The 27,357-nt window shown below is 27.8% G+C and overlaps 5 protein-coding genes across 18 annotated transcripts in view; 3 read left to right on the top strand and 2 right to left on the bottom strand.

The window, feature by feature from the left end:
* The window catches only part of Npl4 (nuclear protein localization 4), an 11,580-nt gene extending 3,970 nt beyond the window's left edge, over positions 1 to 7,610 (top strand). Inside the window, 3 exon segments of the mRNA XM_017899624.1 lie at positions 6,687 to 6,838; positions 6,941 to 7,079; positions 7,157 to 7,610. Coding sequence (XP_017755113.1) covers positions 6,687 to 6,838; positions 6,941 to 7,079; positions 7,157 to 7,474 — 609 coding nt within the window. The 3' untranslated portion in view covers positions 7,475 to 7,610.
* On the bottom strand, positions 162 to 6,369 carry LOC108547216 (uncharacterized). Of its 4 annotated transcripts, none has more exons than XM_017899626.1 (4): positions 5,739 to 6,369; positions 3,768 to 4,085; positions 3,283 to 3,432; positions 162 to 3,139 (listed from the first exon to the last, which is right to left on the bottom strand). In XM_017899626.1, exons 2-4 carry the CDS (start codon positions 4,083 to 4,085, stop codon positions 1,808 to 1,810), a joined length of 1,800 nt encoding a protein of 599 aa, XP_017755115.1. In that variant the 5' UTR covers positions 5,739 to 6,369; the 3' UTR covers positions 162 to 1,807. The 4 variants fall into 4 exon arrangements, with proteins under 4 accessions (XP_017755115.1, XP_017755114.1, XP_017755117.1 ...); XM_017899625.1 differs by lacking the exon at positions 5,739 to 6,369 and adding an exon at positions 5,446 to 5,687; XM_017899628.1 differs by lacking the exon at positions 5,739 to 6,369 and adding an exon at positions 5,554 to 5,687.
* A 527-nt stretch (positions 7,611 to 8,137) lies between the features above and the next one.
* Positions 8,138 to 8,680, bottom strand: LOC108547213 (EKC/KEOPS complex subunit TPRKB). The gene has a single exon (XM_017899623.1). It carries the CDS (start codon positions 8,678 to 8,680, stop codon positions 8,138 to 8,140), a length of 543 nt encoding a protein of 180 aa, XP_017755112.1.
* Positions 8,681 to 9,646: 966 nt separating this feature from the next.
* LOC108547212 (uncharacterized) lies at positions 9,647 to 10,424 on the top strand. Its single transcript, XM_017899622.1, has 3 exons — positions 9,647 to 9,698; positions 9,767 to 9,981; positions 10,227 to 10,424. Exons 1-3 carry the CDS (start codon positions 9,647 to 9,649, stop codon positions 10,422 to 10,424), a joined length of 465 nt encoding a protein of 154 aa, XP_017755111.1.
* Positions 10,425 to 12,674: 2,250 nt separating this feature from the next.
* Positions 12,675 to 27,357, top strand: part of LOC108547222 (antichymotrypsin-2) — an 18,726-nt gene continuing 4,043 nt past the window's right edge. For 2 of the 11 annotated variants that reach the window (XM_017899642.1, XM_017899643.1), the window contains exons 1-9: positions 12,676 to 12,754; positions 13,296 to 13,512; positions 14,955 to 15,017; positions 19,312 to 19,430; positions 19,539 to 19,721; positions 19,800 to 20,010; positions 20,140 to 20,354; positions 20,462 to 20,647; positions 20,714 to 20,849. In XM_017899642.1, coding sequence (XP_017755131.1) covers positions 15,008 to 15,017; positions 19,312 to 19,430; positions 19,539 to 19,721; positions 19,800 to 20,010; positions 20,140 to 20,354; positions 20,462 to 20,647; positions 20,714 to 20,849 — 1,060 coding nt within the window. In that variant the 5' untranslated portion in view covers positions 12,676 to 12,754; positions 13,296 to 13,512; positions 14,955 to 15,007. The other 9 variants (XM_017899648.1, XM_017899649.1, XM_017899645.1 and 6 more) reach the window with 9 other exon arrangements.

Genomic DNA, 27,357 nt, shown 5'->3' with positions numbered 1-27,357 from the left:
TATATATGTATATATATATGTATATATATACATATATGTATATATACGCGCGCGCGTGGATATTTTGTGTATACAGGTGGGCTTCTAGCTTCACTCGCTTCGGTAAACGCATGAATTTATACGCATCTAGATTCGAAGTGTCGACTGACGTTTTCCGGTTATTTTTTTTTTTTTACAACGACCGAAACGAGAGAAATTCATTCGAGCTCGACCACCCTTCGATCGTCGTACGTATTACGCAGTGTTATTTAATTCTAACGGCGATTCTCACATTCATCGTGATTCAATGCTTTCTTTTTTCTTTAATTCATTGCAAAACACGATGAATTAGCTAATTAACAAGTGTTAAAACTTTCAAGTTCAACATCGAATGAGGCTCTCTTCGAAAAAGGCATCCGCGACGTCGAGGGCGTGCAATTTCCTACAATACGTGAGTGCGCTTTTTGTTTATACGCGCCGATTTACAGAACACTTTTTTTACGACGCGTTTTTTCGCACACGGTACATGATAATATGATACATAACGATGGGATTTTTACGAGGATTCAGACGAGTAGTATAACGCATTACATTATCGTAGTACTTCGATATACAGCATCGAGGAATGATTCGTTTATAATATATATTCGCTCATTTCGTTCGTTTTTTTTTCTGATCAGACGACGAGGCTTACAATCTACATAGTAGTAGTTAGGCCTTGCATACATTTTCATGTTGAGATCTAATCTTAAATACAGTTAATTTACGATGGTCTATTAGACCATAGCAAAGAGCAAAAAGGGAGAAGTATCCTAGAGTCATCCGATAGGAACCGCAATTTTCCTTGACTCGTTTCATCGCGCAATTACTTGTTCCCTTTTAGCTCCTTTTCTCTCCTCTGAAAAAAGAAACGGAACGATACGTGATCGTTAACCGGACGAAATAAAATTAGCCCTTTTACGTACCGACGTATCGTTCGATTTAATGTTCTAAACGACCTGCGTATGTGGAATCACGACTTTTTTGACTTTTACGAAGTCACGTATTTCGATTATAAAACAAAAAAAGTTCCCGCCTGTACGTTTGTTTGTTTGTTTGCTTGTTTTTTTTTTACAAATATATGAATGTATGTGTATACACATACAAGTTTGCCCCATTTTCTGTACGTATTCCTCATCTACACGTTTTTTTTTTTCTTTTTGTTTTTACTACCTATGACCTAAAACATTAGCAACGCCCGCAGGGCGACGCCGTTAACCACGGCACTTCTTAAATCCCGTGCGATACCCTCTATATCAACTATACATAGCAATATGCCAATAGCCAAAATAAACGTCGAACTTCTTCTAAAACAAATGTCGTACAACTAGAAGTCGTATCGATATCACGATCGATCTTGAGGTACGTATTATCGATCATCGTCGTTATTGTAGATACAGAATCTTATTGATTCCCAATCAATAGCAAAATATGGATCTTTATTTCTTCTTTCTCCTCTTATGCGTCCACGTTTAAAAATAGATTCAACATCTTTAGAATTCTATTGTTAATAGTTAATTAAATTGTGTGACTTATACGGAGCATCGCGATTCATGGAGCTATGTGGTCGCGACGGTGTCTCTTAACATGTAATATCATTTATCGTCAGATATTATATATACGTGATTTTTTGTTTAATTAAACACCCCATTCCCTATATCGAACGCGTCAGAGATACCGTCGCGATCTCGTAAAACTTCTTGTTTAGTTATCTATAGCGGGAAAACGTAAAGTATACGGGTAGTACTTGATTACCCTTCGGTGTATACTAACCGCAATAATGTCGTCGTTACAATTTACCGCACTTCGTAATTAGAATACTCTTCGTAGGCTTGCCCGTTTGATCGCCAAACGTAGATATCTTCTCGACTAATTCTAATCCTTCAACGACATGGCCAAAGATTCCCGTGAATCCGCGCATCTCTTGTAGTATTATACGAAATTGTGAACCCACCATACCAAGATTATCGTGCCGCTTTTGCGTTCTCCGCATTCCCACTGCTCCTCTCACTGCAGGAAATTTCGTGTCGTCCGGCATAAAATACCCATCCTCAAATATGCTTCTTCCTCCGCGACCATTATTTAACTCAAAATCACCGGTGATCACGGATTCACCCTCCCAACACTGAAAAATTGTGCAACCCTTATAACCAACTCCGACTTCACCAGTTGCCAGTACACTAAAATTTTTTGCCATTTTTGGCGCTGCATCTGGCCTCACTTCTATTACAATACGACCATGCGGAGATCCGTTCACTTCAATATTGAAATAATACAGAGGATAAGGGTTCGAAGGTCCTCGAAGGGATGCTGCTATTCCGCTGGACGGCGGTTGAGAGGATGAGTGGACGGTTACCAAACTTCCGCCACCAGTACCGACTCCTTCTGGTATAAATGTCGATTGTTGTTGTGGATGTAACATCGCGTTCGGAGGTGCGGGCGGAACGGGTTTAACGGACGGCGAACCAGGTGGAATAAGAAGTTGCTGCGGGGTTGCCGGCGGCGGTGGACCTTGATGTACGTGAACAGAACCCGGTGGAGCTGGTTGTGGCTGCATCATACTCGAATGATATTCTATAGAACCGTTTTGCATGTGTTGCTTACTAACTACATGTCTCGAATATAATTGCGACATGCAATAATTTGCGAGGAACAGTATCGGATTTTGTGAAGCCACCAAATGATTTGGTAATCTACCACCATTACTCGTTCCTTGAGAAACGATCGGTTCTCCCGTGTGAATTCCAGCTAACGCTTGTTTCAATAACGCAAAATCAAATACCACTCTCGAATTACCAATTAAAGCGTCAAGTTGGCACTGCAACATCATTTCTTGATACTTCGATTGCAATCTTTGTTTCTCTATTATGAGTTGTGAATGCAAACTGTATACATCGCTAGGACTGTCGATCATCTGCAGACTAGCTTTCGCTTTCCCAAGCGTTTCCCGCGCGTCTGTTATCTCAGGGAAATGACTCCAGCCGTTCTGGAGATCTGTCTCAACGTGCGTTTTTAACGTTACACAAGCTTCTAACACCTTTATTAAAAATTCTCGTTGTTGCATAGCCAGTCTTTGAATCTCGGTCGATAACTTTCCCATAGCAACTAACTCCAATTGAACCTAGAAAAATATCGACATGCAACCCTATTCAAGAAGCTACGTATCAACTATCGACAACTATATTTCTTAACGTATAAAAATGTGTATATACATATACATAAAAAACAAATGTACCTACAAATAAAATTAGTTGTAAAACTTACATCGGATATGAGTTGTTCTTTGGCATCAGTTTGCGATTTAATCTGGTGGCCTGGGTGTTCCTGTGGAGTAGCGCATGCTCTACAAAGTGCTGTGCAACATGTCGCACACCACAATGCCAAAGGCATTCCATGCGTGTGACAATTTTCGCTCTGTAACAATATCACAATAACCATAAACTTTATGCTTTCTTTTTGCTTTTATTACGTATGTTATATTCCAAGTAGTAAACTGCCATAATGGTTTTCACCTCGTAATTCTATTTAAAAAGAAAATAAAAACTCTTTAGATATAAAAATTATACTCTGTATCCTAAAAGGAAACTATTGTAGACCTTATAACATAATCCTATTACTATTAGAAGCTATCTCGGTATGGCTTCAGAGTTACATGCTTCTTTTTACCATTTGCGTATGAACTGGCAATGCGAATAACCGGCCGACGAACTCGAAAACATTATAAAAAATATATTCATACTGCCAAGTACCTTTCTCTCCTTATCATTCGTTTTTCCAGATGTATTATTCGTGGTAATTTTTAGGTGAGACAAATTATTCGTTAGAACAAGGAGAGAAGAGTGCGTCGGTAAAGCGTCCGGCCCTTGATCACCCAGGTCCGTCCTCTTCCAACAATGCGCACAAAACAACTCACGTCCCTTTAATAAATTGTTCTCTATGCAACGCAAGCAAAAGTAGTGCTTGCAACTAAGATATTTCGGACATTGTTCCGCGTCGTTATACTTCTGCTTGCAATAACTGCAAAGCGTCAGTTCCTCTAAATCCGTTAGCACGCTTGGATCCAGCATCTGAAAAATAATAAAATGTCGTTTATTAATTAGCCATTAAACTTTACAACTGTATGTCTTCATACTGAATGACACTTTCTAAAACAATATACGTTACTACTTTACGCGATTCAGTCGTTCTGATTTTGTTTAGAACTAAGAAGGGAATTCGTACACTTCGAGTTGTATAGTACATGTTAGCAAAATACTCGTTTCATTATATATTGTATTATGTAGGAAAATAATATAAAGGTCGTACTTAATGTACCAATTTCTAATAACAAACAGTTCAACGTTTCAGCGTTATATTGTTTGCTTTTCATCTCTCTCTCTTTCTTCTTCACTCTCTCCTTTATCTTAAGCAGTATAATTTGTTTTCATAAAGTAGAAAAAAGCGTAATTTTAAATCTACCGAAGAAAATGATTCGTTATTAAAGCGTATTATATGTTGTGTTATATTACCCATACTATAAACGTTCATAATGTAAATTATATTCGCAATATAAATATTTTATAGATATTTATTTCATTCTTGATACGTACATATTCACTTTTGTTTGTAACATATTTTCTATAAGATTTTGTTTCTGTGGTCGTTTAATACGATTCAGTTTATTGCGTAAACCAGCTTGAAAATGTGTTTTTTGGAACGCAGACATATGGATAACGAAAATACATTATTTTGTTTCTTAAATCGAATAACATAAATACAAAACAAGAAAACAAAAGAAAACTCAAATTCCTTGATACAATACAGATTATAACATTCGTAATATTTTTTCCTCCATTTCTTTCTTTTTTCTTATTTCTTTTTCTTTCCTGTGCGTTGTAAAATTATTTAATGACACGCAACATAAGTTCAATCCTATTATTTCATCGCATTGTCTTTGAGCACGAACTTGTCCTCAAAAGGTTAGCCTCTTATCTGACACATTGACTACAACAGCAAAGTTATTATGTAACAATTTGGCTGACACTACTAAAACGTAAAAAATGACATTTCATGGGAGAACGCGCATGCGTGCAAAATCCCGCCAAAACGTAAAGAGGTCGAACAGTCGAAGTTTTGGGATTTACCATTTGTTAATGAGAAAGCATTTTAAGAAGGTAGCTAGTAAGGCTGAATGTATAGAGTGGTCACATTTCTTCACTCTGTAAAGCATTTCAAACACCAATACAAGCAACCGATAAAACCTTCGGTTGTATGATATATGGATTCTTGCAGCTTATCGCCAAGTTTTCTGCGTGATATTACGCTGTCACTACTTGTGACAAATCCGCGTTTAAGTAAAAACGACTTGTGAACTACTGCGTGTCAGGCAAATTCCGCGGGAATATTGTAGTTTGTTCTCGCTCGTATCATCTCGATGTTTGTACGTACATGCTTGCTTTTTCTTTCTCTACCTCTTGTTCTCGCTCTCATTTGTCAATCCTCTACTCTTCTTTCATTCTCTCTTTCTATCTTATCCACATACACATGCATACATACTTGTCTCTTTTCTCGTGCTCACAATGGCATACACACACGCGCGCGCACACGCGAGCACATAACACGTACACGAGCATATACTTTTCCTTATCACGCATGCAAGCGCGCGCACACGCACGCACACATATACATACTCTTTCTTGCTCTTTCTTTCGTTGAATTGTAAGAGCGTAAATGTTCCGTACCGTGTATACGATTCGTGATCGTCTCCTTGCCGCGCGATGGAGGCTGATCGTTGGCACTCGTCACTCCTAGCGTGTACCGTGACGATGATTATTCCGTAACGTTTGTTCGAATATATGATTTGACTTTAATTTACATCGGGATTGACGTAGTATTGTGCGGTTCCGCACGCAGGAATCGAGCACTCCGACGTTTTCGTCGCCGCAGTCGCCGTGGAGCTTTTACGAAGCTTTTTTGTACTTTTCACGTTACGTGTTTACGCTTATCGAACGTCGTGAGTTATTATGGATAACATAACGACGGCGCGCCGGTAACGCGGCGTTACTTCAGTCTTAGCTCGTGCGAACGTTTTGCCACATCATGATGTTTGGTTCACTAAACTAACCACTAGCATGGCGGCGACGACCGACCGACCGACCGACACACCACAGCGCGCGCTAGTCGCTTACGCTGTTGCTCTCCTCTCCTCGTCCCGTATCTTACCCCCTCCCGTCAATCCTAAAGCTTCCTCCTTCTCTCTCTCTCTTCCTCTCCTTCTATCTTTCTCTTTCCTCTTTCCTATACACTTTCAATTCGACTCGTGGCAAACGATGCCGGTTGTCGTCTGCGGCTTCTACCATTGCGCGCGCATTTCTCGACTACTACAAATGCAAGTATTATGGACTTGCCTTCATAATCCTTCTTGTAAACCTCGTTATACCTGCTTGAATCGACCAATGAAATTGTCTAGATATTATTCGACCTCAACATGTGACAAGGACGTCCCAATGTAGTTGTAAAATGTTTTCTAAATACTTTGAGCAGGACTTCAATTTTCATTATCTGTTTGTGATTTATAAGAATAAATATCAATGAAACAACATGGCTATTTGTTAAGTCTAGAAAATTTAATAAAATAAAAATTTAATGATAAAGAATCACTCTTTGCATTTTATATTTTTTGTTACTAGGAAAAAGATTCTTATGGAAATGAAGTGTCAAGGCTAGCAAGACCTTTGCCCGTAGAATATTTATTGGTAGATGTACCTGCATCCACGCCACTTACTCCACAGTTTACTTTTTATGTTAGCGATAATATTACTCCATTTCCAATTGAAAATAGGTATGTAAAAGAAATTAATGGAATAGCGCAATAATATAATACATAATAATATTGTGTCCTTTTAAGATAGTTTGCACTGATATCTATTTTAATTAATCATAGACTCATCGATGGACAAATTCAAGAATTTAGCTCACTTTGTTCTTACATGCAGCAGTTTACGAAAGAACAATTTCTAGAAGCAGTTTTAGATTTTCACTTGTTAATTTTTATTGCAACAATGGATATGTTCCCAATGAAGGTATCTATTTTCTCTTGAATACTTATCCAATTGAGCATTTCTTTATTGTTATAAAATATACTTCTTTGTTTATTTAGGATCATATGACATCGCTATTAGAAGCAATTCGTAACAAAGATAAAGCAAAAGCAATAGAGTGGTCACATTCTGAACAATGGGCAACAGTAGAAGAACTCTTTTCTGAAACTACAGCATCTACATCGCAACCATCGTTTGATACTAGCTCAAGAATTTCATCTTCTGTACTCACAGAAGGAACTGGAATAGCAGTTGGTACAGATCCAATTGTAAATTCACCGCCTGATCAAACACTTTGGACTTGTTCATATTGCACTTTTCTCAATGCAGCAGATTTTGCAATATGTGAAATGTGTGGTTTGCCAAGGAATACGTAACAAACTGTCATTATTATGTTGCTTTTGTATGCATTTGAGGGTGCTATCCTTAAACTGCAATTTTGCTTCCGCAGGTTTTGACAGATACTGTATTCTTGCGGATATAAAAATTGTTTTCAGCGCATACTTGGCTTTATTTATGAGTGAATAAAAAAAAAAAAGAAAAAAATATCTTTTACAGAAATCTACTTTTCAGCTTTCCTTCTTATGATACTCCCTTAGTACATATGTAATCACGAATAATGTAAAAATTGCAAAATGTAATAATTAGTATTTTTCATATTAATATCATATTTGATTATAATTAATTATATTATGATTATAGAAATTATATTTACACATTAAGAATTTGAAATTAAATATTTAAAGAAAATTGATAATTATCATAGTATTTAAGTTGCTATAAAATTTATAACAATAAACATCGCAAAAATAAAGGGGAAGAATAAATTGAAGTAAGAAATATAAATAATATTATTTTTAATAAACAAATTACAATATAATTATACTGTTTATAAAATATTGATATATAATTATACAATTGACAAAACTTTTAAATGTAACATTTATTTAAAAAATAACTATCAATTTTCTAATATATACCAACAATAATATTTTTATCGCATTTATTCCAAGATTAATAATTTTGTTAAAAATTCACATTTACTTCAGTGATATAAAATCTTTGCAACTAATTCTAGAAACAATAGAATTAGTAAAAGTAGAAATATCCAATTCATCTTTTTCAATTTTATATATCTTTTTTACTAACTCAAAATCTGTAAACTCAAATAATCTTGAAATTGATATTCTTTCTCCTTTTATACTATCCATAAGTATCTCTGACATTGATTTTTTATCACATTTTTTATGCATTAATACTATTAATATATTTTCATCTTTATCACTAATACCAAATTCTGTTAATATACGTGATATATTCTTTGATATTGATAAATTAAACAAAATTTCAGTATATATGCTTTTTGTAGTAAGTTGATTCATCTTTGCATTTATTGCAGCTTTATTAGCAGCTATTATAATTTGCAAAGGATCTACTACAAGTGCTGCTTTTATAATAGAACAAGAAAGTGTTCCATCCATAACTTTTTTACGTATTTCATCAGAATTTTGCACATTTTTGAATAAGTATAACGAACAGAACATTTCTGTTTCAGGATCCAATGATACTGTATAATCATCCATTTTCTTAATATTTAAAATACAATAACAGGTTAAATTATAGTTATTGAATGTAATTGTATCACAATCTTGATGTTGTAAATATTACATTTGTTTTATATACACAATATATTTTCATTTTTTTCTGTAAAGTACTTCTGCAAAATATAACAAATATTTGTTTATCTTTTATATTAAAATCGACCAAAATAATTTCTTTTTGATCTTACATTTAAAATTAATTATATAACTTTTCAAACAAGATGAAACTTCAATTTTATAGTTGCGTGGTTATTTTCATCACATGCTATCAGTAAGAACATATCAATGTTTTCAATTTCTGCCACTAGAGGGCGGCGAACTATCAACAAATTTTTTAAATTTTCTATTTAAATTAATTATATTATACTATATATATAAAAATTATATATATAAGAAAAGATGTTTTATAAATACACTAAAAAAACTTAGTAGTTATAATTATAATTAATGAATATGCTATTTCAATTAATGACACTATGATTGAAATTTGAAAGTATTAAATAAACTTATATTCTACCATTTATAGAATAGTAAATAAAAATATCACAGTTCTTTTATTCATAAGATGATGAAATATTTTATCATTTAAAAATATTAAAAGTACGATATCTTGCAATATTATAACATATATATATATATATATATATCCAAATTATTGAAATTTACAAAAAATGTTATTACACTTTTCCCTCTGTAATTAATTTTAAAAAATACTTCAGTGATAAAAAGAAAAGTTAAGTATTAAATATGTTCAGTTTGCATAAAATATAAGCATTCAACGCCGAGAAAAGAACGATTGAAGATCGAATAAATCACACGCGTAATTGTATCAATCATGAAGTCCTAATTGTGGTTATTTTTATTTAAAATTAGAATTAATTGCAAAATTTTTTCTAATGTTATAAAAACAAAAATATATTAAAAAAATTCTTTGAATTATAAGAAATTATGACTAATGAAAATGCATGTAAAAGTGTATGGAATAATTTGTTTGGCTCTGGTAAATGATTTGTATTGTTATAATAAAACTTTTTTAATTATCTCTTAAATAATTTATAATTTGGTTAGTAAATTCTGGAATTACTTGGACTTCTTCACAAATTAAATCGGCATGTCCTCCGAGAAAGAAAAAAGGCAAAAAAAGACTAGAAAATGGAGAAAAATTATTGGATGAAGAGAAAAAAGACATTCCTCAATCAGAATCCTCACTTCCAAAAAAATCATATACATCTCCTAGTGAAATCTGCCCTGCTGTTGAATCTTGTTGCTATATTAAAATGCAGGTATTGTATTAATGATATTAATATATATTATATAATATTTTTATGGGCAGTTAAATAAATTGTGGATTTATGACCATTACTTTGATATAATTAGAAAATAAGAAAGAGAATGTTGATTAATATCTATTATCTTCTTTATGTGGTAACAATTATTTCATATAAAATTAAGTTATTTACTTTCTCTAATAGTCTTTCACTTGACATACAAACATGTAAATATTTATAGAAAAAAATATTATTTATAGGATCCTTGTAGACCATGTTGTTGCGAAGAAACAACAAAACCATTACCTTGTCCACCTAAACAAGGTCCGCAAAAACCACGTGAATCAGTATGTGGTTGTGAACTTTGTCAGAAAAATCCAGACAACGAGAAATGTTGTGACAAAAATAGAGCTTTCCGCGATATAAATATCGATCGTGAATATTTCGAGAAGGCATAATAATTTCTTTTATTATATTACATTAACTTTTATATTGCATTTATGAAATGAAATTAATAACAAATGATATATTTTTACATTTGTTATTTTTTATTAATTATTTTTATATGCTACACAAACACACACACACACACACAATGTACGAAAATATACATTTTAAATAGATAAGATAGTCAAGTAAAATATTCTTACTAATGAAACTCTGAGCAAGAGTTGGGAAAATCCTAGTTGTATACTGTTGTGGGTTATGTTGTATATTACATTACTGTCTTGTTATTTATTTAATAATATATATATACAAGTTAAGACGTTAGATTATAAAGAAAACACTTATATTTTATTTCCTACTGCTAAAGATTATCTGAGATGTTATGTTACCACACTTTTACAAAACACGTGCACATTCACCAACCAACGCTAACAGAAAGACACTCATCCATGTCGCTAATCTCCTTTTCTGTTACTTCCATATTTTTGGACATCTTGGTCAATCTCACCATCACCTCTTTACTCATGTAGCCGAGTTTGACATGCCACATCAGTGCATTTTATTTCCCTTTGATTTTGTTGAGATGAGTCTTTTGTTTCTCTGTGTACAGTGTTACTTCATACAATCCGCTCTTATTTTTGTCTCCATTCAGCACTACATGATTATTTTGCTTTACCAGCACCTTTTCATTAGTGAATGTCACCTCACCGCCAGTCTTTGTGATCTGACTTACTGATAATAGATTGGTTGTCAGGTCAGGCACGAGCATCTTTTAATTTACACTCCTCAAATTCCATGGATCCAATGCCTTTAGCCTGCATTACTTGATCCTCCTTTGCTACATTGATGCTAATTCTCTTTGTTTTTACATTCTCAAGGTTCTCATCCTTGACCATATGCATTGATACACCTAAATCAATAATCCAGCTCTCTGCTGGGCTGTTTGTGTTGCATAAGTAGGCTACCTTTCTCTGTGGTACATTCTTGGCATCTCTCCTGCGAAAGTAACAATTAGCCTCATTATTGTTGCTCTTTTTGCAGATGTTACAATGTATATCACTGCTGCTTCGTTCCATTGTTTGTCTTTGGGTTCCATCCCTTTCCTTTGGCTTGGTACTGCCTTGACTTGGTCTGTGTCTGAATCCTGAAATTGCAGGCTAGATACCCTGTCCTCTTGCACTGGAAGCATCTTTTGCTGACTGCACCAAATGCAATTGGTTTCTCCTTAACCATGTTCTGTTTATTTTCCTCTGCTAGGAGTCTAACCATAAGATTGGTTAATGTTCTGTCATTGCTGCTCATTGACTCCCATGCTGTTGTAAAATGCTCAAATGCATCAGTAAGGTGAATAAGATTTTGGACATCAACATGTCGTCTGTTATGTCTATCTGTAATACTCTCAACCTAAAGACAAGGTTTTCTAATTTACTCAGGTACTCATTTCGATTCCTTTGGTACATATAAGGGAGTAGAATTCCTTCATGAGACTGCACTTTTGCTGACTCATGTCTCTTTGGTAGATTGTGTGCAGTTTCGACCACATCTGGTTCGCGCTTGTACATGTGAGAATGTGCACCATGATTCTCTTCTCCATCGTGGTCATGATAATCTTTTGCGCTATGGCGTCTTTCGTTTCCCATGCTGGATCTCTGTCTTTCGCATCAATCACGGTCTCCACAACTTCGTATAAATTGTGTGATTTTAATATCACCATGACTTGAAACTTCCAGAGGAGAAAGTTTTCCGCATCCGATAGTTTGTCCATGTGGGCGATTTCGGTTGATTTAATGTACTTTTACTTTTAATCTTACTGTGTATACGTGTTGTAGTTCAGAGTTCTGGGTCCATAACCTGTTGTAGGTTATGTTGTGTATTACGTTACTGTTTTTATGTTATTTATTTAATAATATATATATACAAGTTAAGACGTTTGATTATAAAGAAAACATTTATATTCTATTGCTTACGGTTAAAGGTTATTTCAGATATTATGTTACCACACTATTATAAAACACGTGTATATTCACTAACCGACGCTACAGAGAGACGCTCATTCACAATCGCCCGCTCTCTCCCATTTTTATACTGTTGCCGATTCATCCTTCCACAGTTGCCAGTCTTTTCCCATTCGCTCATCGTTCGTATCAATTGGCACATTGCTATCAACATATATGATGAAAATAGATATAGATGATGCGTTTACCTCTTAGGAATTTTGTAAATAATCTTATCGATCGTATACTATTTAGTACATGGGTGTAGCTAGCTAGAAGTGATTCTGATCAGTCTCTTTCGAAAACTACGATTCAAACATAGAAGCTTAACGTTTAGAAGTTATTAGGTATAGTTTTTTAAAATTTTTGGAATATTTTTTAAAACTTCTCATATTTTTGAATATTTAAACATTTTTTTACAAATATGTGCAAATAGTGAATTACATAAATTATTAAATAATCTTTTTAATATATGTATGTATAAATGTGGTATGTGTATATATTAACATATTTCGTTAAACACGAATGATATTACGTTTACTTGAAAAACCTATCTGTCTAAAGAAAAATTTGTTTACAATATTTTTTTATTTTCCCCAAAACTTTTGAATAATCTATTTATTTATTAATATAATACATTTTGAATAATCTGCATATTACTAAAGAATAGAAAGATATAACCAATAAAATCTATAAATTCGTTTTATGCAATTTCATCGTGATAATGATGTAAGTTATAAAATGCAATTATTTCAATATTGTATATTTCTATAATTTACCATTTACATTTACATAAATTTAAAAAAAATATTTCGTCTATAACTTGTGTGTCTTGTGAATATGTAGATCTATGAAATTTATCGTTTACTGTTTACATGTAATATGTAGTATGCAGCAAGTTCTCACTCGAATCTAACTTCAAGCATTTACACTGATCGATTAATTGATCGATCTATCAAACATTACGATTTATCGGTGTTGGTTATTTCTGAGTACGTGGTCACATTAGGTGTATGTATTTATGTTAAGTGAATATACTTGAAAGTGGTGTAACTTTGCAGTCAATTGCGCGGGATATTTGCCATTTGTGCATTTTCATAATTTGGTAAGTATGTTTATTATAAATTATTCACATTGTCAATTTTTGTTAAATCAGTTATTAAAATTTTTTGAAGACAATATATAATGTATGAGTCATATGAGCATATTTATAATGTGTTTCATTGCACGATAAGTGTTGAATACTAATTTTTAGATAAGAAATGGGAGGGTATCGTTAAAATAATCAGAGTAATTTTTTCATTGCTATTTTCTTAATTTTATTAATGAATTATTTCTATTTTACTATATTTTCTATGATATTACTATAGGTTCTTAAAATAATTTTTATCAAGAAATGACATGATAAGAGTATACTATACTTATGATTAAACAAATAACATTGCAAAAATATTTATTTCACTGATAATGATCTGTAATATTCTTTGCGATTAAATCGATACTTGAAAACTTTTCACTGTGACTAAAATTACTTTACTCGATGGAAAAAGATTTCCAAATTGACTTAACGTGATATGACGAGGAATACATTTTATTTTTTTAAGACTTAATTTAGTCAAATTTTACATTTATTTCTGCGTTATTTATCGAAATTTATAAATATGTAATCATTCTTTGTATGACCAATTTTGAAACATGATATAGTATAATGGCGTAGTTTGACGTTATAGTTTGAACAATATTCCTCTTTCTACTAGTAGGTGACATATATAGGTAACATAATTACTGTTATTTTCGTATTATTGAATTACATTTAATTATTATCAGTTTTAATTTAATAATGTTTTGAAAATAATTATTGAACTCAAAATCATAATAAAAATAAATAATCTTTATTTATTTTATACTGTTATATAAGATCATAAAATATTAAAATTAACTTTTATTGCTAAATTATTTTACAGATATATAAGGATCAATAAGATATTAATATAATAAATTGATTAATGTGTGTTTAATTAATTAATATAGAATTAATATCACTTAGTACTTAAAAATTACTGAATTATATAAATAAATAATATTTTCTTCTTTAAGTATAAATAAGAAGTACAAAAAGATTAATATTTTAGATACTATCTTTAGTTATAATGAAAATATGCAGTGTAAATAATTATATTAACGATATTGTAAAATATATCGATATATTTCGAGAACTAATTTACTATATATTTTGGCGTAATTAAAATTTATGTTCTTAATAAAAACATTTATCTTCGAAGAAAAACAATATTTTAATCAGTAATATTGACAAAATATTTGTCAGTAACATTGTCCTGTTTACACTCAATTTTCATTAGTTAAGCACCAATCAGATTTAAAATTCACTTTGTTGATCTCTACGATCATGTGGACAATTGAATACGCACTTCGTGATTGGCTGCTCATTCGTTATTGATTCTCGGTAGGTTCGTTCTTTTCGCTGTTAGTATTTCCCTGGAATTCTTTATGGTAATTTTATATTCGTTTCGTTGCTTATTCTCGCAGTCTGCGTTTAACTTTAGAAGAGGATCAACAGGTAAAACGAGCAGACTACCAACATGCGTATATGTAAGTAGTATATGTAACATAATGCAAGTTATCGCAGATCTTAGTTGAACGAAATATATACAAATCCTTTTTGATAATTATAGCTTTTGAAAAATGAATTACTTTGTTTAAACAAAATTATTATAACAGTTATCTTATTTATATCGAAATTTTGTAATTTTCGTACATTCACATAAGAAATTTGGTGCTATGATAACCAAATGAGCTTAATATGTAAATCAAAAATATTCGAAACGGTACTTTCTTGTCATTTTCGGTATCTTTACGGTGTGAGTAGATTCTCGATTCTTTATAGAGTGAATGATGATTATAACATTTTTAAACCTTAAAATCTTTATCTATATATAATGGTACATTTAATAATATTTTCTACAACATATTCTTCAATGAAATTAAATAAAATATTGATTTTCAAATAGTATTTCTTAAATATATATTATTAAATATTTCACGATATGAAAACAATTAATAGCAATAAAATAATTAATTTTATTTTCATTCCATTCAATCGATTTTCTAATATATTTTATTTTCATAAGTTATAAAGAATTTGTCGCCCAATCGTTCCTACGTATTGTTCGTATATATTTATAAGTAGTATTTAATAAAAAGGGATATAGAATTTTATATATGCATGTTATTTAATAAACGAATAACTTTTAGTTATTTAACTTTCAATTTGTATTAACATAATTTACAATCTTTGATCGAATTGTTTATTTTACTTTTACTAAAAATTATTAATTACACAATTTTTACATCATTCTATATACACGTAACTAAGATAATTTATACAAAATTAAACAATCAAATATACTAAAAATATTTAGTCTAAAATATTACGTAGATTACTACATTTTCATGAATATGATTTGTTAAAAATATTATTAATTGAAATATTATTTTAATTAAGAAATAAAATTAATTAATCAAATTTTATGTATAAAAAATTAGTGTTTTCAGTGGGAAACCTCTTTAGAAGTCGTGATATTAATTCATTACATTAAAATTACTTATATGAAAGTAATCATAGTTTAAGCTTGTAACTGTGAAGAAACAAAAAATAATCAATTTGTAATAATATGTGCCTATGGAAAATACAATTTCTCGGTATGCTTATTCAATCGCGTTATATCGCAAAAAAAATAACATTAAATATTAACTAAACATTACACATATGGTCGATGTGTAAAGTATCATTCCCGCTGATAGTGCGCTGATTTGGAAACTAATCAGTTTTAGTGCAATGAAATCGAGTAGTTAAGAGTGATATATTCATACCATACTGTACTACTAACAATAAAATGTATCAAATTTGTTATCTCTATACATTTATATCAATTTATATCAATATCAGTAAAGAATAAAATAGTGATCAATTAATTATGATTTCATAATTTTAAAAACAAATAATTATTAATTAATATGTAAATAAGATGGTGTACAAAAATTGAATATTTTTTGATGATTATAAGAATATGTAATTTTTAAAGATAGAGTTTTATAAAAATGAAGTAATACAAATTTATAATATTATTAACAGAGGTTTATGTGTTTACTGAGCAATAAATTATATATCAATAATTATAAAATTTTCGTAAAATTAAGTTAATTATAAATTATTCGTTGTTAAAATTTGACTATGATATTTATAATATCTGTTATTAGAAAAATTATTATATTTGTTATATAAAATATTTTATATTTTAACTCCTTTTTATTTCAATTTCTATAATGTTACATAATTTCGAAGTTATATTTGTTGAAGTTTATCTTATTTCTTTATCACTGTTACTAATTATATTGTTATTGTTGTATTTTCCTACTATATACGCAACAGATAACATTTATTATTATATAGTATTAAACAACCAATTAATAATAGTTGTTATTCCTAATCGTTCAAATCAAAATAAAAGGGATTATAATTAATTTTAATCCGTTTTCGCAAATTTTTCATAATTTTGTTACAAATTTCTTTTTGTTTTTTGAAAGATTCAAAATTCAAATTTTCCAATCATTTGTTGTAAAAATGTATATTAATCACTATGTCGTATAATAATTAATCATTATACGTTATATAGTAAATACGATTTTAATTATTCTGCATAATTTCGATTATGAGCTAGGCATTGATGAGTATAGTTGTGACAAAAAGTCTATTTTTTCGTCTTTTTCTTCACTGGGTTTTCCAAAGCAATTACATGTGTCATTAGTCGTGTTGAAAACAACGATATTATAATACTTGTTCATGCTTTAATGGGTTTTCCCCGGCGAGACACAAGGGAAACATTGAAATTATCTTCTTCTATATGTGTAAACATACACGATATATATATATATATATAGTTTGTATTATATATGTATATAGTATGTAGTTCTGAGGAGTCCTCGTTCTCATTTAATTATTTCAAGACTTTTCTCTTTTTTAAAATGGAACTTTTAATAAAAAAACACTAAGACTACACAACACTAAAACTATTCCATAAAATACAATAAAAAAAATAGCATAAGAATAAAAATTAAAATAAAAGATTAATATTTTTAATATTTTAATTTTCGTCAAGTGAAACGTAGGAAAATAAAATATAAAAAGTAAATATGTTTTAATATTTATTCTTGATGACATCATTATTTTTCGGTTTTATACTTTCTTCGTTTATTTAATTTGTTATAATATTTATTAGCGTTCAAATAAATTAGACTTGGAGTAAAATTTATACAAATATACAAGTTACATATTGTTTTATCTACAACTATTGTATTTTTTGTCCTCTTTTGTTAAGTTCTGGATTTTTTTTTTTAATATATAAATGGAAAAATATTTAAATATTTTTTTAAATAAAATAGTGAAAAAAAATTGTTAAATGTTGGTAATACAGATGTATTTATTTGTCTATTTTACATGTTCGTACATAAACCAAAGTAAATGTAAACAACAATTGAACATCATGTCATAAATATTATTTAAGAGATGAAACTGGATGTAAAACCAGTTTATGAGTTTTAAATGTAGATACCCTTACATCTGACATTTGATGATAATAAAGGTAAATAATGCAATAAAGATACATATTTATCAAAATTTTATGAAAGCTTGTATATACTCTCTTTTCATAAATTTAAATATGAAATTTTTCTGTAACTTGCAAATAACATAAATATTAATAACATTAAAAATAGTGTAAATTAATAAATAGTTCTTATTTATAATATGAATTGAAAGTTTCAAAAATTAGTATTTAAAATTATTCAAATACTTATATACATTTATACAGTAAAGACATTAAATAATGACAATATTATAAATTTAGCAGCATCGTTAGAATTAAATTTATAATTAATAATAATAATCTTATATTTCCTTATTGAAAAAATAAAATTAATTTTTTATTGAAATTAATCATATTAATGCAAATTTTCCCTAATTTGAATTGGTTCTAATGTTCGTAATTATTCTACTATTTCTATATTTTATTATAAATGTATTTGCTAAAGCAAAAAATATGTGTAATTGTATACATATGTGTTCATGGTTAAGTCTTAAGTTTTATAGTTTTTTTCATACTTTACCCGAAGCTTTCACTGTGGTTTTCGTTAATCACGTCACGTAGCTGTTATTCTTCGGCAATTTAGTCTTTTACGTATAATGAACTTTGAATCTGAAACTTCGAATCTTGAATTCATGGGACTCTGTACAAGAATACTAGAATATTTGCGTAACATACACATTTTTCGTATGTTAATTATATACATGCATATTGTATGTAACCTTGTTATCATAATTTTCGGATAATGACGTACTGTCAGATTATTTAATATTAATCAATTATATTTCAATGTCAAAAATAACATATTGTCTATCTGACAGTATCTTTGTGATATGACATGACATTAAGATGTATTAATATACATAAAAATTATTCATCAAATAACAATATTTAAATAATATATGATAATAATAAAATGATGTGTATGTATTTAAATTTTCAATTTTATTGAAAATTTGTATGTAATAAATTTTCACTTTCATTATATTTTATTTAGTATTAATTTTATCTTATAAAAAATCATTTGTAACAATATGAAGTATCTTGAACAATATGAGCTTCAATCCTGAATGTTTTAATATTAAGTTACATGTGGTAATACAAAGAATGAATAGGAAATGTGTGATATGCCTCAGTTTGCATAATGTTTAATGTTATACCTAATTTAAGATAAAATAAATATATTAAAAATTAAAATCTATTTTAACAATTCTAACTAATAATTAATAAATAAATTTTTCTAGTAACAGGAAGTTTTTGGTTGGTAACTTTTGCACTAACAATGGCAAGGGCAGAAAATAATGTTGAAGCACTACATGCTGTATCATTGGGCGCAAATCAATTTTCCTCTTCTCTATTTCAGGTAAGGCAATATTGTAAAATTGTTTGTAAAAATTATTTGTGAAAATTAGTTTGAAAAACTAATTATTGATAAAAATAAGTAAATTATAGATATAAAAATTCTTTCCAGGCTGTTATAGAAGAAAAGCCTGGCAATCTTATAATATCTCCTTTGAGTGCAGGTATTGTTCTTGCTATGGCTGCTTTTGGAGCTCGTGGAAAGACAGAAAGCCAGTTTAGAACAGTGCTTCATCTTCCATCGCCAGATAGCCTTGCCACATGTGGTTATCAAGCACTTATTGATAATCTTAATGTACATATCAATTTCCTCTATTTATATAAAATTTTTATTTTTATTTATTATTATTTTATGTTATATATTTGACTTTAGAATGTCCATGAAAATAAACTGGCCTTAGCAAACAAAGCTTTTATAGCTGAAAATTTCAATATAAACTCAAGTTACAAAGATCTAACACAAACATATTTCCGTTCTGTTACTCAATCAATAAACTTTGCTAAATCTCTGGAAGCTGTAAATATTATTAACAGATGGGTTGAACAAAACACAAATAATCTTATTCAAGACATTATAAATACTGGTTTGTAAATGTTTACTCTTTTTATTAAAATTTCAGGAAAATGCTTTGAAAAATTTTATTGGATGTATAATGTCGATATTACAAATTACATGAAATAATTTTAAATTCATTGATATTTTTCTTTAACAGGTGACATAGATGATTCAACAGCATTAGTACTTATTAATGCAGTATATTTTAAGGGTCAATGGAAAAATAAGTTCAGTCCTGATCATACTAAAAATATGCCATTCAATGTTAATAAGAATACAGTAAAACAAGTTCCAACAATGTATAGACAAGGTACCTACAAATATGGTGAACTTGCAAATTTAAATGCTAAATTTATCGTAATACCATACAAGGTAAGTCTTAAAAAAAATCAATGATAAATGGAAACAATATTTATATGTTACAATTATAATAGCAGAGAAAATTCTAGATAATAAAATTAAATAAATAAATTTTGTAGGGCGATGAATTGAGTATGGTCATAATTCTTCCAAATGAAATTGATGGCTTGGCTGAAGTTGAAAAAAAATTACAAACCACAAGTTTAACTGATATACTAAATCAAGGCTTTGAACGTGAAATACAATTATACTTACCAAAGTTCAAAATTGAAAGTAAAATAGAACTTAATAATATTTTACAAAAGGTATGAAATAAATATGTAATTCATATAAAACTATATTTTTTACATCTTAATTTTTATTTTGTATAGATGGGCTTAATCGATGCATTTTCACGAAATGCTAATTTTTCTGGAATTTCTGATGAAGAGTTAGTAGTTACTAAGGTTGTACAAAAGGCATTCATTGAAGTAAATGAAGAAGGTAGTGAAGCTACTGCTGTTACTGGTAAGTAAATAAAAATTATTTGGATTAATTTGTTTTGAAATTAAGTAAAGTATTATCTTAAACATGAAATTACTTAGTATGAAAATATTAAAAGTATAACCTAATCTAAGAAAGATAGATTTATTTAAATAATAATATCTACTGTTAGAAAATATTAAATTATTTAAACATAATATTAGCAAGATTTTGCATTAAGTTTCTTTATAGGATAAATATATAAAGAAACATTTCTAATGTAAAACTATATATATAAAAATACAAATTATCAACTGTATATTTTATTTACTTTCAAATGAAATTATAATTATATATTCAGTATATTGATTAATATTTAAAACAATATTTTGCTTAATTTCATTTCTTGCATAGTTTATTCCTCCAAAACTTTTTAACAGTTTGGAGAAATGATATGACAGTTTTTTAAAATATTTTAATTACATTGAAGCTTGCATGTATATTTTTTAATTTTCATTTTCCTCAAATTATGCATTATGCATTTTTATGTGTGTATTCGTTTTATAAAAGTATATTCTATCAGAAGGTGAATCACAATATGCTTATATGTACAGGCAATGATATAAAATGCTTCTTCATATTTGGTTTGTTGCATTCTTGTTCTTATTTTTTTGAATGTATTATTGTTAGCTTTGGTGCACAATAGTCTGTCATTATGTGTCTTTATATGTATATGTTTTTGTACTAATTTATATTGTATAACCTCTTTATCACTTAATGAAAAATAATATATTATTTTGGCAATTAGTGGTCACATCTTAAAAATAATTATGTCTTAAAGATATAACTTTTACTTTACTTACTATACTAACTTTTACTTTTATTTTTGAACTTAAAGAAAATATAAAAAGCAATTTGGTATAGCTAAATCATTATGAAGTATTCATCTAACTAATCTATTCCTTTAACACTTTTATGACCAATCAGGAATTAATCAGGAATTGTAATTACTATAATCATTAATAAAATTGATTAAATAAGAAACTAGAAAAAGAGCAAAGAAGACAAAGAATGAAATACACTTAAGACAAATAGTGACAGTGTTTTTCTTTTAATTGATAACATTGTACAATTTTTTTCGACAGAAATCGAGGTTGTGCTCTTCTTATCTCCTTCCCTAGAAGAGTTTCGAGTAAATGGGCCGTTCTTTTTTGCAATTACATCACGGAATGACAACACAATTCTCTTCGAAGGCCGAATTATTGACTTCGAGTTAATTGCATGATTTACTTGGTTATATTATATACTTTTATCTAAATCAATTAATTTTTGCATTTTTTAAAAAATCATACAAGAGATTAATTTCTTCGCTCTTTTTTCTGTCTTTATACTCAGTTTAATATAATCAAATCTTCTATGTGAATTATTATTATAATGGTCTTTCAATGATATTTATTATCTTGATTACGGTAACATAGCACATTATAGTGATTTAATGTTTTTCCTATTCCGTGCTCGTAGCTTAAGCGAATAATTCACTATTAATTGCTTGTGGCAGGTCTCGGTGTAAGGCCTCTTTCGAGCTTTTGGTCACCGGCGAAGCCCATTCAGTTCTACGTCAATCGACCATTCCTGTCGATTATTAAATACTACAATGTAATTTTGTTCTTAGCAAATGCTATACCATAGGGTTCCAATATCGTTTTAATACGATGTACAGAATTTTCATGACTTTTTTTATTTCTATGGTATTAAAAATTGAATTAGGGATCAATAGTATACGCCGTATTGTGCACTGTCTTGCCAATTTTTTCTTATTTTAATATAAGTTGCTTAACTGGTTCGATTGATTTAAATAAATGAATTTTTACACGTGGAAAAAGTTGTCGTCTCTCTTATTGCATTTTAAAATACGTTATATCATCGTTCAGTTAAAGCCCGTAGAAAAAAGCGTATGATGGTATAAGAAATAAAGAGGAAGAAATAAGACTTTCTTATATATGTATACCATTAATCTAATTTAGTAACATATTTTTTGCGAGTATTTATTTTTATTACTTCCCTTCATTTTTCTTTTTAAAAAAATTCTTATTTTCATTTTCTACTTTATTCTACTTTATTAATTTATTATATTTGATTTCTCATAATATATTTAAGTTTAACTTGCTTTTTTGAGCTATTTATTCATTCCTTATTTTTTCATAATTTAACATACTTTATTATTTTTTATAGTTTAATATATAAAATATATAAAAATATATATATAGAAACAAATTAGTGATAAAATTTCTTGCATTCAAAGAATGTAATTAATTTGTTGTACTGTACCTATTTCTATATATAATATATCTCATTATTTTAAATGTTGTAATTTATATTAATTAATGAAAATTCAATTTCTGAAGATATTTGAATAAGATTATACCAAATTATTTAAATGAAATATAATTTAGTGAAAATATTCTTATAATCTTAAAATTTTCAATACTAAATAAACATTTAATAGAGTTTTAACTTCATGCAGTAACATAATGTTAGTTGTTATGTCCATAATCGAAAAAAGAAACAAAAATATGTTTTGAATACATGGTTTTGATCAATATGACGTATTTGTATCACATTATTTTATACTTTCTTGCATAATAATACTTTATACCTTTATGTTTCATATTTTTTTTATATATTTTGTTTTGTTTCACATGTTGAGTTTTACAAAACTAAAGTTAATATATTCTTTAAATTGGTTTCCAAATATAATTTATTTGAAATTTTTAGCAATAATATAATATTACTAATATAAAAGTATATTCTGGATTGTTTAGTCGTTATTTATAATATATACAATTATTGAACTACTATTATTGTGAACACTATATTTATATATTTACATAATATTATAATTTTGTATTTAATATACAGATTTGACAATGAAATTATTTATACTTTTCTACCTATGTCTAATTCTAATCTATTTCACTACTTTGTTACTATTCGTTAAGAAATTTTTATATTTTTTCAAAAATGGTATTTTTATATATGTTGCTAAATTAATTTCCCAGAACAGATTTTTAGTATTTGTAATATTTAATTAGGGACAATTACAAATCATGTTATTTTGATTTAGGTAAGAATTTTCAAATTTATAGAACAGTTAAGAAGTAAAAAATATATAAATATCTTGTAACTAAAGTCATCCTTAGAAATCAAATACTGATGACATGTAATGTTAATAATATTTCTATTTTTTTATTTATTCAATTTTTTTAACATATTAGACTTTTATTTCCATATTTGTTAAATGTTTCTGGGCATATTTTGAGGGTTTTAGTCTTATTTTATTGATAATATATATTTTAAGTTTCCATTCTTTATATTAATTAATACATTTTTTCAAATTGCACTTTTTATGAAAATACATTATAAAATTAAAATGTAAAAGCAAAATATTTCATTATTAATTTAATGCGAAATACTATATATTCCTAATTTAAGAAAAAATAAATCTATTTTCATAAGCTACTAATTTTTATTATTTTTATACTTTTTAATAAATTCTAGTTTTCTACTTCCTTATTAAAATAGTGTTCTTATTCAGTAGGTCATAAATAAATAAAAAATAAGTCAGTTTCTTCATTATTTCAATTACTATGACTTGCAAAAAATTATTTTTTTATAATGAAAATACTATTAAATAATATTTTTATTCAATGTCATTATACATTCAATATACATATTAAATAATATTAGCATCAAGGAACTATATATTTTACCTTACTCTTATAACAATTACGTTTAATATCTTTTAAAACAAAAGTTTAATCTTGTGTACAGCTATACACATAAATCTATTTTCAAAAGTTTTATTAGTTTATTTAATTATCTCTGTTTTCTTCACTTCTTTTAACTATTTTTACTATTTTTATGTAAATTTTATGTATGTTTTTAAAAATTAGTAACAAAAGTGCAATACTTCATTATATAATACTGAAAAGTTCATAATACATTTTTATAGATTCCTTGGATATAAACTATTTTTCCAACTATTATGGATGATTCATATTTCTTAAACTTATAACTTCACTTATTATCATTTTGATTTTGTTATTTATTAATTTTATATTTGTTTAATAGATAATAAATTTTTATTATAAAAAAATGTTTTCGATATTTTTTACGCAAATTAATTTAATTCGTATTTATTTATGACGCAATATTTGTTTCTTTTTAGGTATTATCATATCGCTCATTTCGGCTCGTATTCCAGTTCCAATTCCAGTCTTCAAAATTGATAAACCTTTTTATTTCGCAATTCAGCATAATACAGTGGTGGTCTTTGAAGGATCGATATTAGAGTTTAAATAATAGTGAAGCAAAATGTTTAAAGAACAAAGCTTTATATTTTTCCTTTTAATCGATGTACCTTTGTTTTTGAAATATTAAAATAAAATCATTGTTTGAGAAGATCTTATAAACATCATCATTTACATATTTTCTTTTTTATATTGAACACGACACATCTAAATTTTTTCACTGTTCGATATGTACAGTATGTAATCTCTTTAATTCTTCTTCTTTTTGTAGGAAAGATTTCGATTTTATAAACTGATGGTTTATGTACAAATTTTTCCGTACTTTTTATTTTACAAAATCTGCAATTTAAAGTCTTCGTTTAATTGTGACATAATATTTAATGCATGTTGATTCGTATAGTAAGAACAACAGGGAAAAAGAAAAGTATAATCGTTCAATCAAAATTAATACGATCATTATACAATTTATTCTAGGTGCAGAAAGGAAACTCGGTATAATATGCAGAATAAAAATGCCAATCGACCGACCCTTCATATATAGTATCACCGTAATAGTTACAAATTCGGAAACTAAGAATAGCAAAGTTATTCCAATATTTATTGGTCATATTCAGGAACCAATTTTTGATTAATATGATCATAATCTTATTTCTTCGTGCATACATAGATACATAATTGTTAATTATAAAATAATCTTCTATACACGACGAAATATTTTCGAACCCTATGATTTAAAAAATATCATACCATGACATAGAAAATATGACGTGATATGAAAGATTTCAATGTAAAATTATAAATACTCAACTTTTGTAAGCAATATATTTTTATTCAATTAATACATTAAAATTGACCTTTAAGATATTACATAAATAATTACTTTAACTAATACTCAAAATTGTATCGTCATTTTATTACTATTATAGATAGTTATAAATAGTTATATTGTTATTATTTTAAAAATAAGGGTAAAGCTATTAATTACTATTAAAATTACGAAAATAGTATCAGTGAATTATCTGTTCATTTATAATAACAGAAAATAAGAGACAAAAATAAGGTACAAAAAATTGTACCTTGTAATTCAAAATGATCTTAAAAAATGTTGTTTGAATTTTCTTAAAACTTAATGTTGCATGTTTTCATTCATACATTGGAAAATAGGCATAATATATGAATTTTGCTGTAAGGTTAAAAACATTGTAGAATTATTTTTCCCATAAAATGGATGTAAAAAATTATGTGAATATTTCGTATTAGTTATTTATTATATTCAATATTTGGACAAAGCAAATATCAATTTATGATTTATAGTTAGACCTATTTATTACATTTATTTTATTTATTTGATATTGACAGCTTTATTTATAAATCATAATCTTAAGATTATATAATTGACTTAAAGTTTTAAATATTTTAAAATCGTAATTTCAAACATCTTAAAATGTCATAAAGTACAAATTACTGCATGTGTAAATTATTCAGTAACAATATAAACATCTAAATATCTAGTTTTCATGCATATTTGAAACTAACAAAATAAGTATTGGAAAAAAATGTTAAATGTTATATGTAATCTCAGTATTTGTAATATGCTTGTATGAAAATTAACACACATCATATAATTGTAATTCTTTATTACATGAATTTTTATTCTTCAATTGTTTATGTTTTTGTCCATGCATGTAAGTTTTATGTTTGTAAATATATTCTTGTATATTATACTTTGTGATTTGTATATATTATTGTTTTAACAAAGTTCTAAATATTTCAGTTATAAAAATTTTGAAAATATTATTTTCTTAACAAAATAAGCAAATTTTTATTTCCTTTTCAAATTGTAAAAAGAAATAAAAAATATAAATGAAAAGAAAGTTATATATAGAAGCTAGGAATATTATCCTTTTATTTATAGCAATAAAAGTATCATGTACATAAAATAATAGTAATAAATCTGCATTAAGAAATAAAAAAGAATTATTTTTACGAATATTACTTCCAAGGAAATTCTAATTTACATTTTTTTAAACTTTATTTTATATTACTTATTTTTATGCCGATAATAATAAATTAATAACTACTAAGCATAAAATAATTGGGTATTACCTAAATTGTTACAATGCGATCAACATATATGATTTTTGTTGACTAAAGATATCATTGTAGTATTTTAAAATATATTTAAATTACTTTTTATAAGATAGATTTTTAATGTACAAACATAATATTAATTATTTAATAAT

This window comes from Eufriesea mexicana, unplaced genomic scaffold (assembly GCF_001483705.2).
Source record: "Eufriesea mexicana isolate 0111107269 unplaced genomic scaffold, ASM148370v2 scaffold953, whole genome shotgun sequence".
In the NCBI taxonomy this organism is placed as follows: Eukaryota; Metazoa; Arthropoda; class Insecta; order Hymenoptera; family Apidae; genus Eufriesea; species Eufriesea mexicana.
The sequence above is the reverse complement of the archived record's forward strand: the minus strand, read 5'-3'. Positions and strand labels throughout refer to the sequence as shown.

What these genes read in the sequence shown, in the direction of transcription:
- LOC108547212 (XM_017899622.1), top strand. Translation starts at nt 9,647, where the DNA reads ATGACTAATGAAAATGCATGTAAAAGTGTATGGAATAATTTGTTTGGC. An exon ending in GAATAATTTGTTTGGCTCTG is followed by an intron (nt 9,699 to 9,766) that starts GTAAATGATTTG and finishes TAATTTGGTTAG; the next exon opens with TAAATTCTGGAATTACTTGG. An exon ending in GTTGCTATATTAAAATGCAG is followed by an intron (nt 9,982 to 10,226) that starts GTATTGTATTAA and finishes TATTATTTATAG; the next exon opens with GATCCTTGTAGACCATGTTG.
- LOC108547216 (XM_017899625.1), bottom strand. Translation starts at nt 5,487, where the DNA reads ATGAGAGCGAGAACAAGAGGTAGAGAAAGAAAAAGCAAGCAT. An exon ending in GAGAAAGAAAAAGCAAGCAT is followed by an intron (nt 4,086 to 5,445) that starts GTACGTACAAAC and finishes ATTATTTTTCAG; the next exon opens with ATGCTGGATCCAAGCGTGCT. An exon ending in CGAATGATAAGGAGAGAAAG is followed by an intron (nt 3,433 to 3,767) that starts GTACTTGGCAGT and finishes ATATTGTTACAG; the next exon opens with AGCGAAAATTGTCACACGCA.
- LOC108547213 (XM_017899623.1), bottom strand. Translation starts at nt 8,680, where the DNA reads ATGGATGATTATACAGTATCATTGGATCCTGAAACAGAAATGTTCTGT.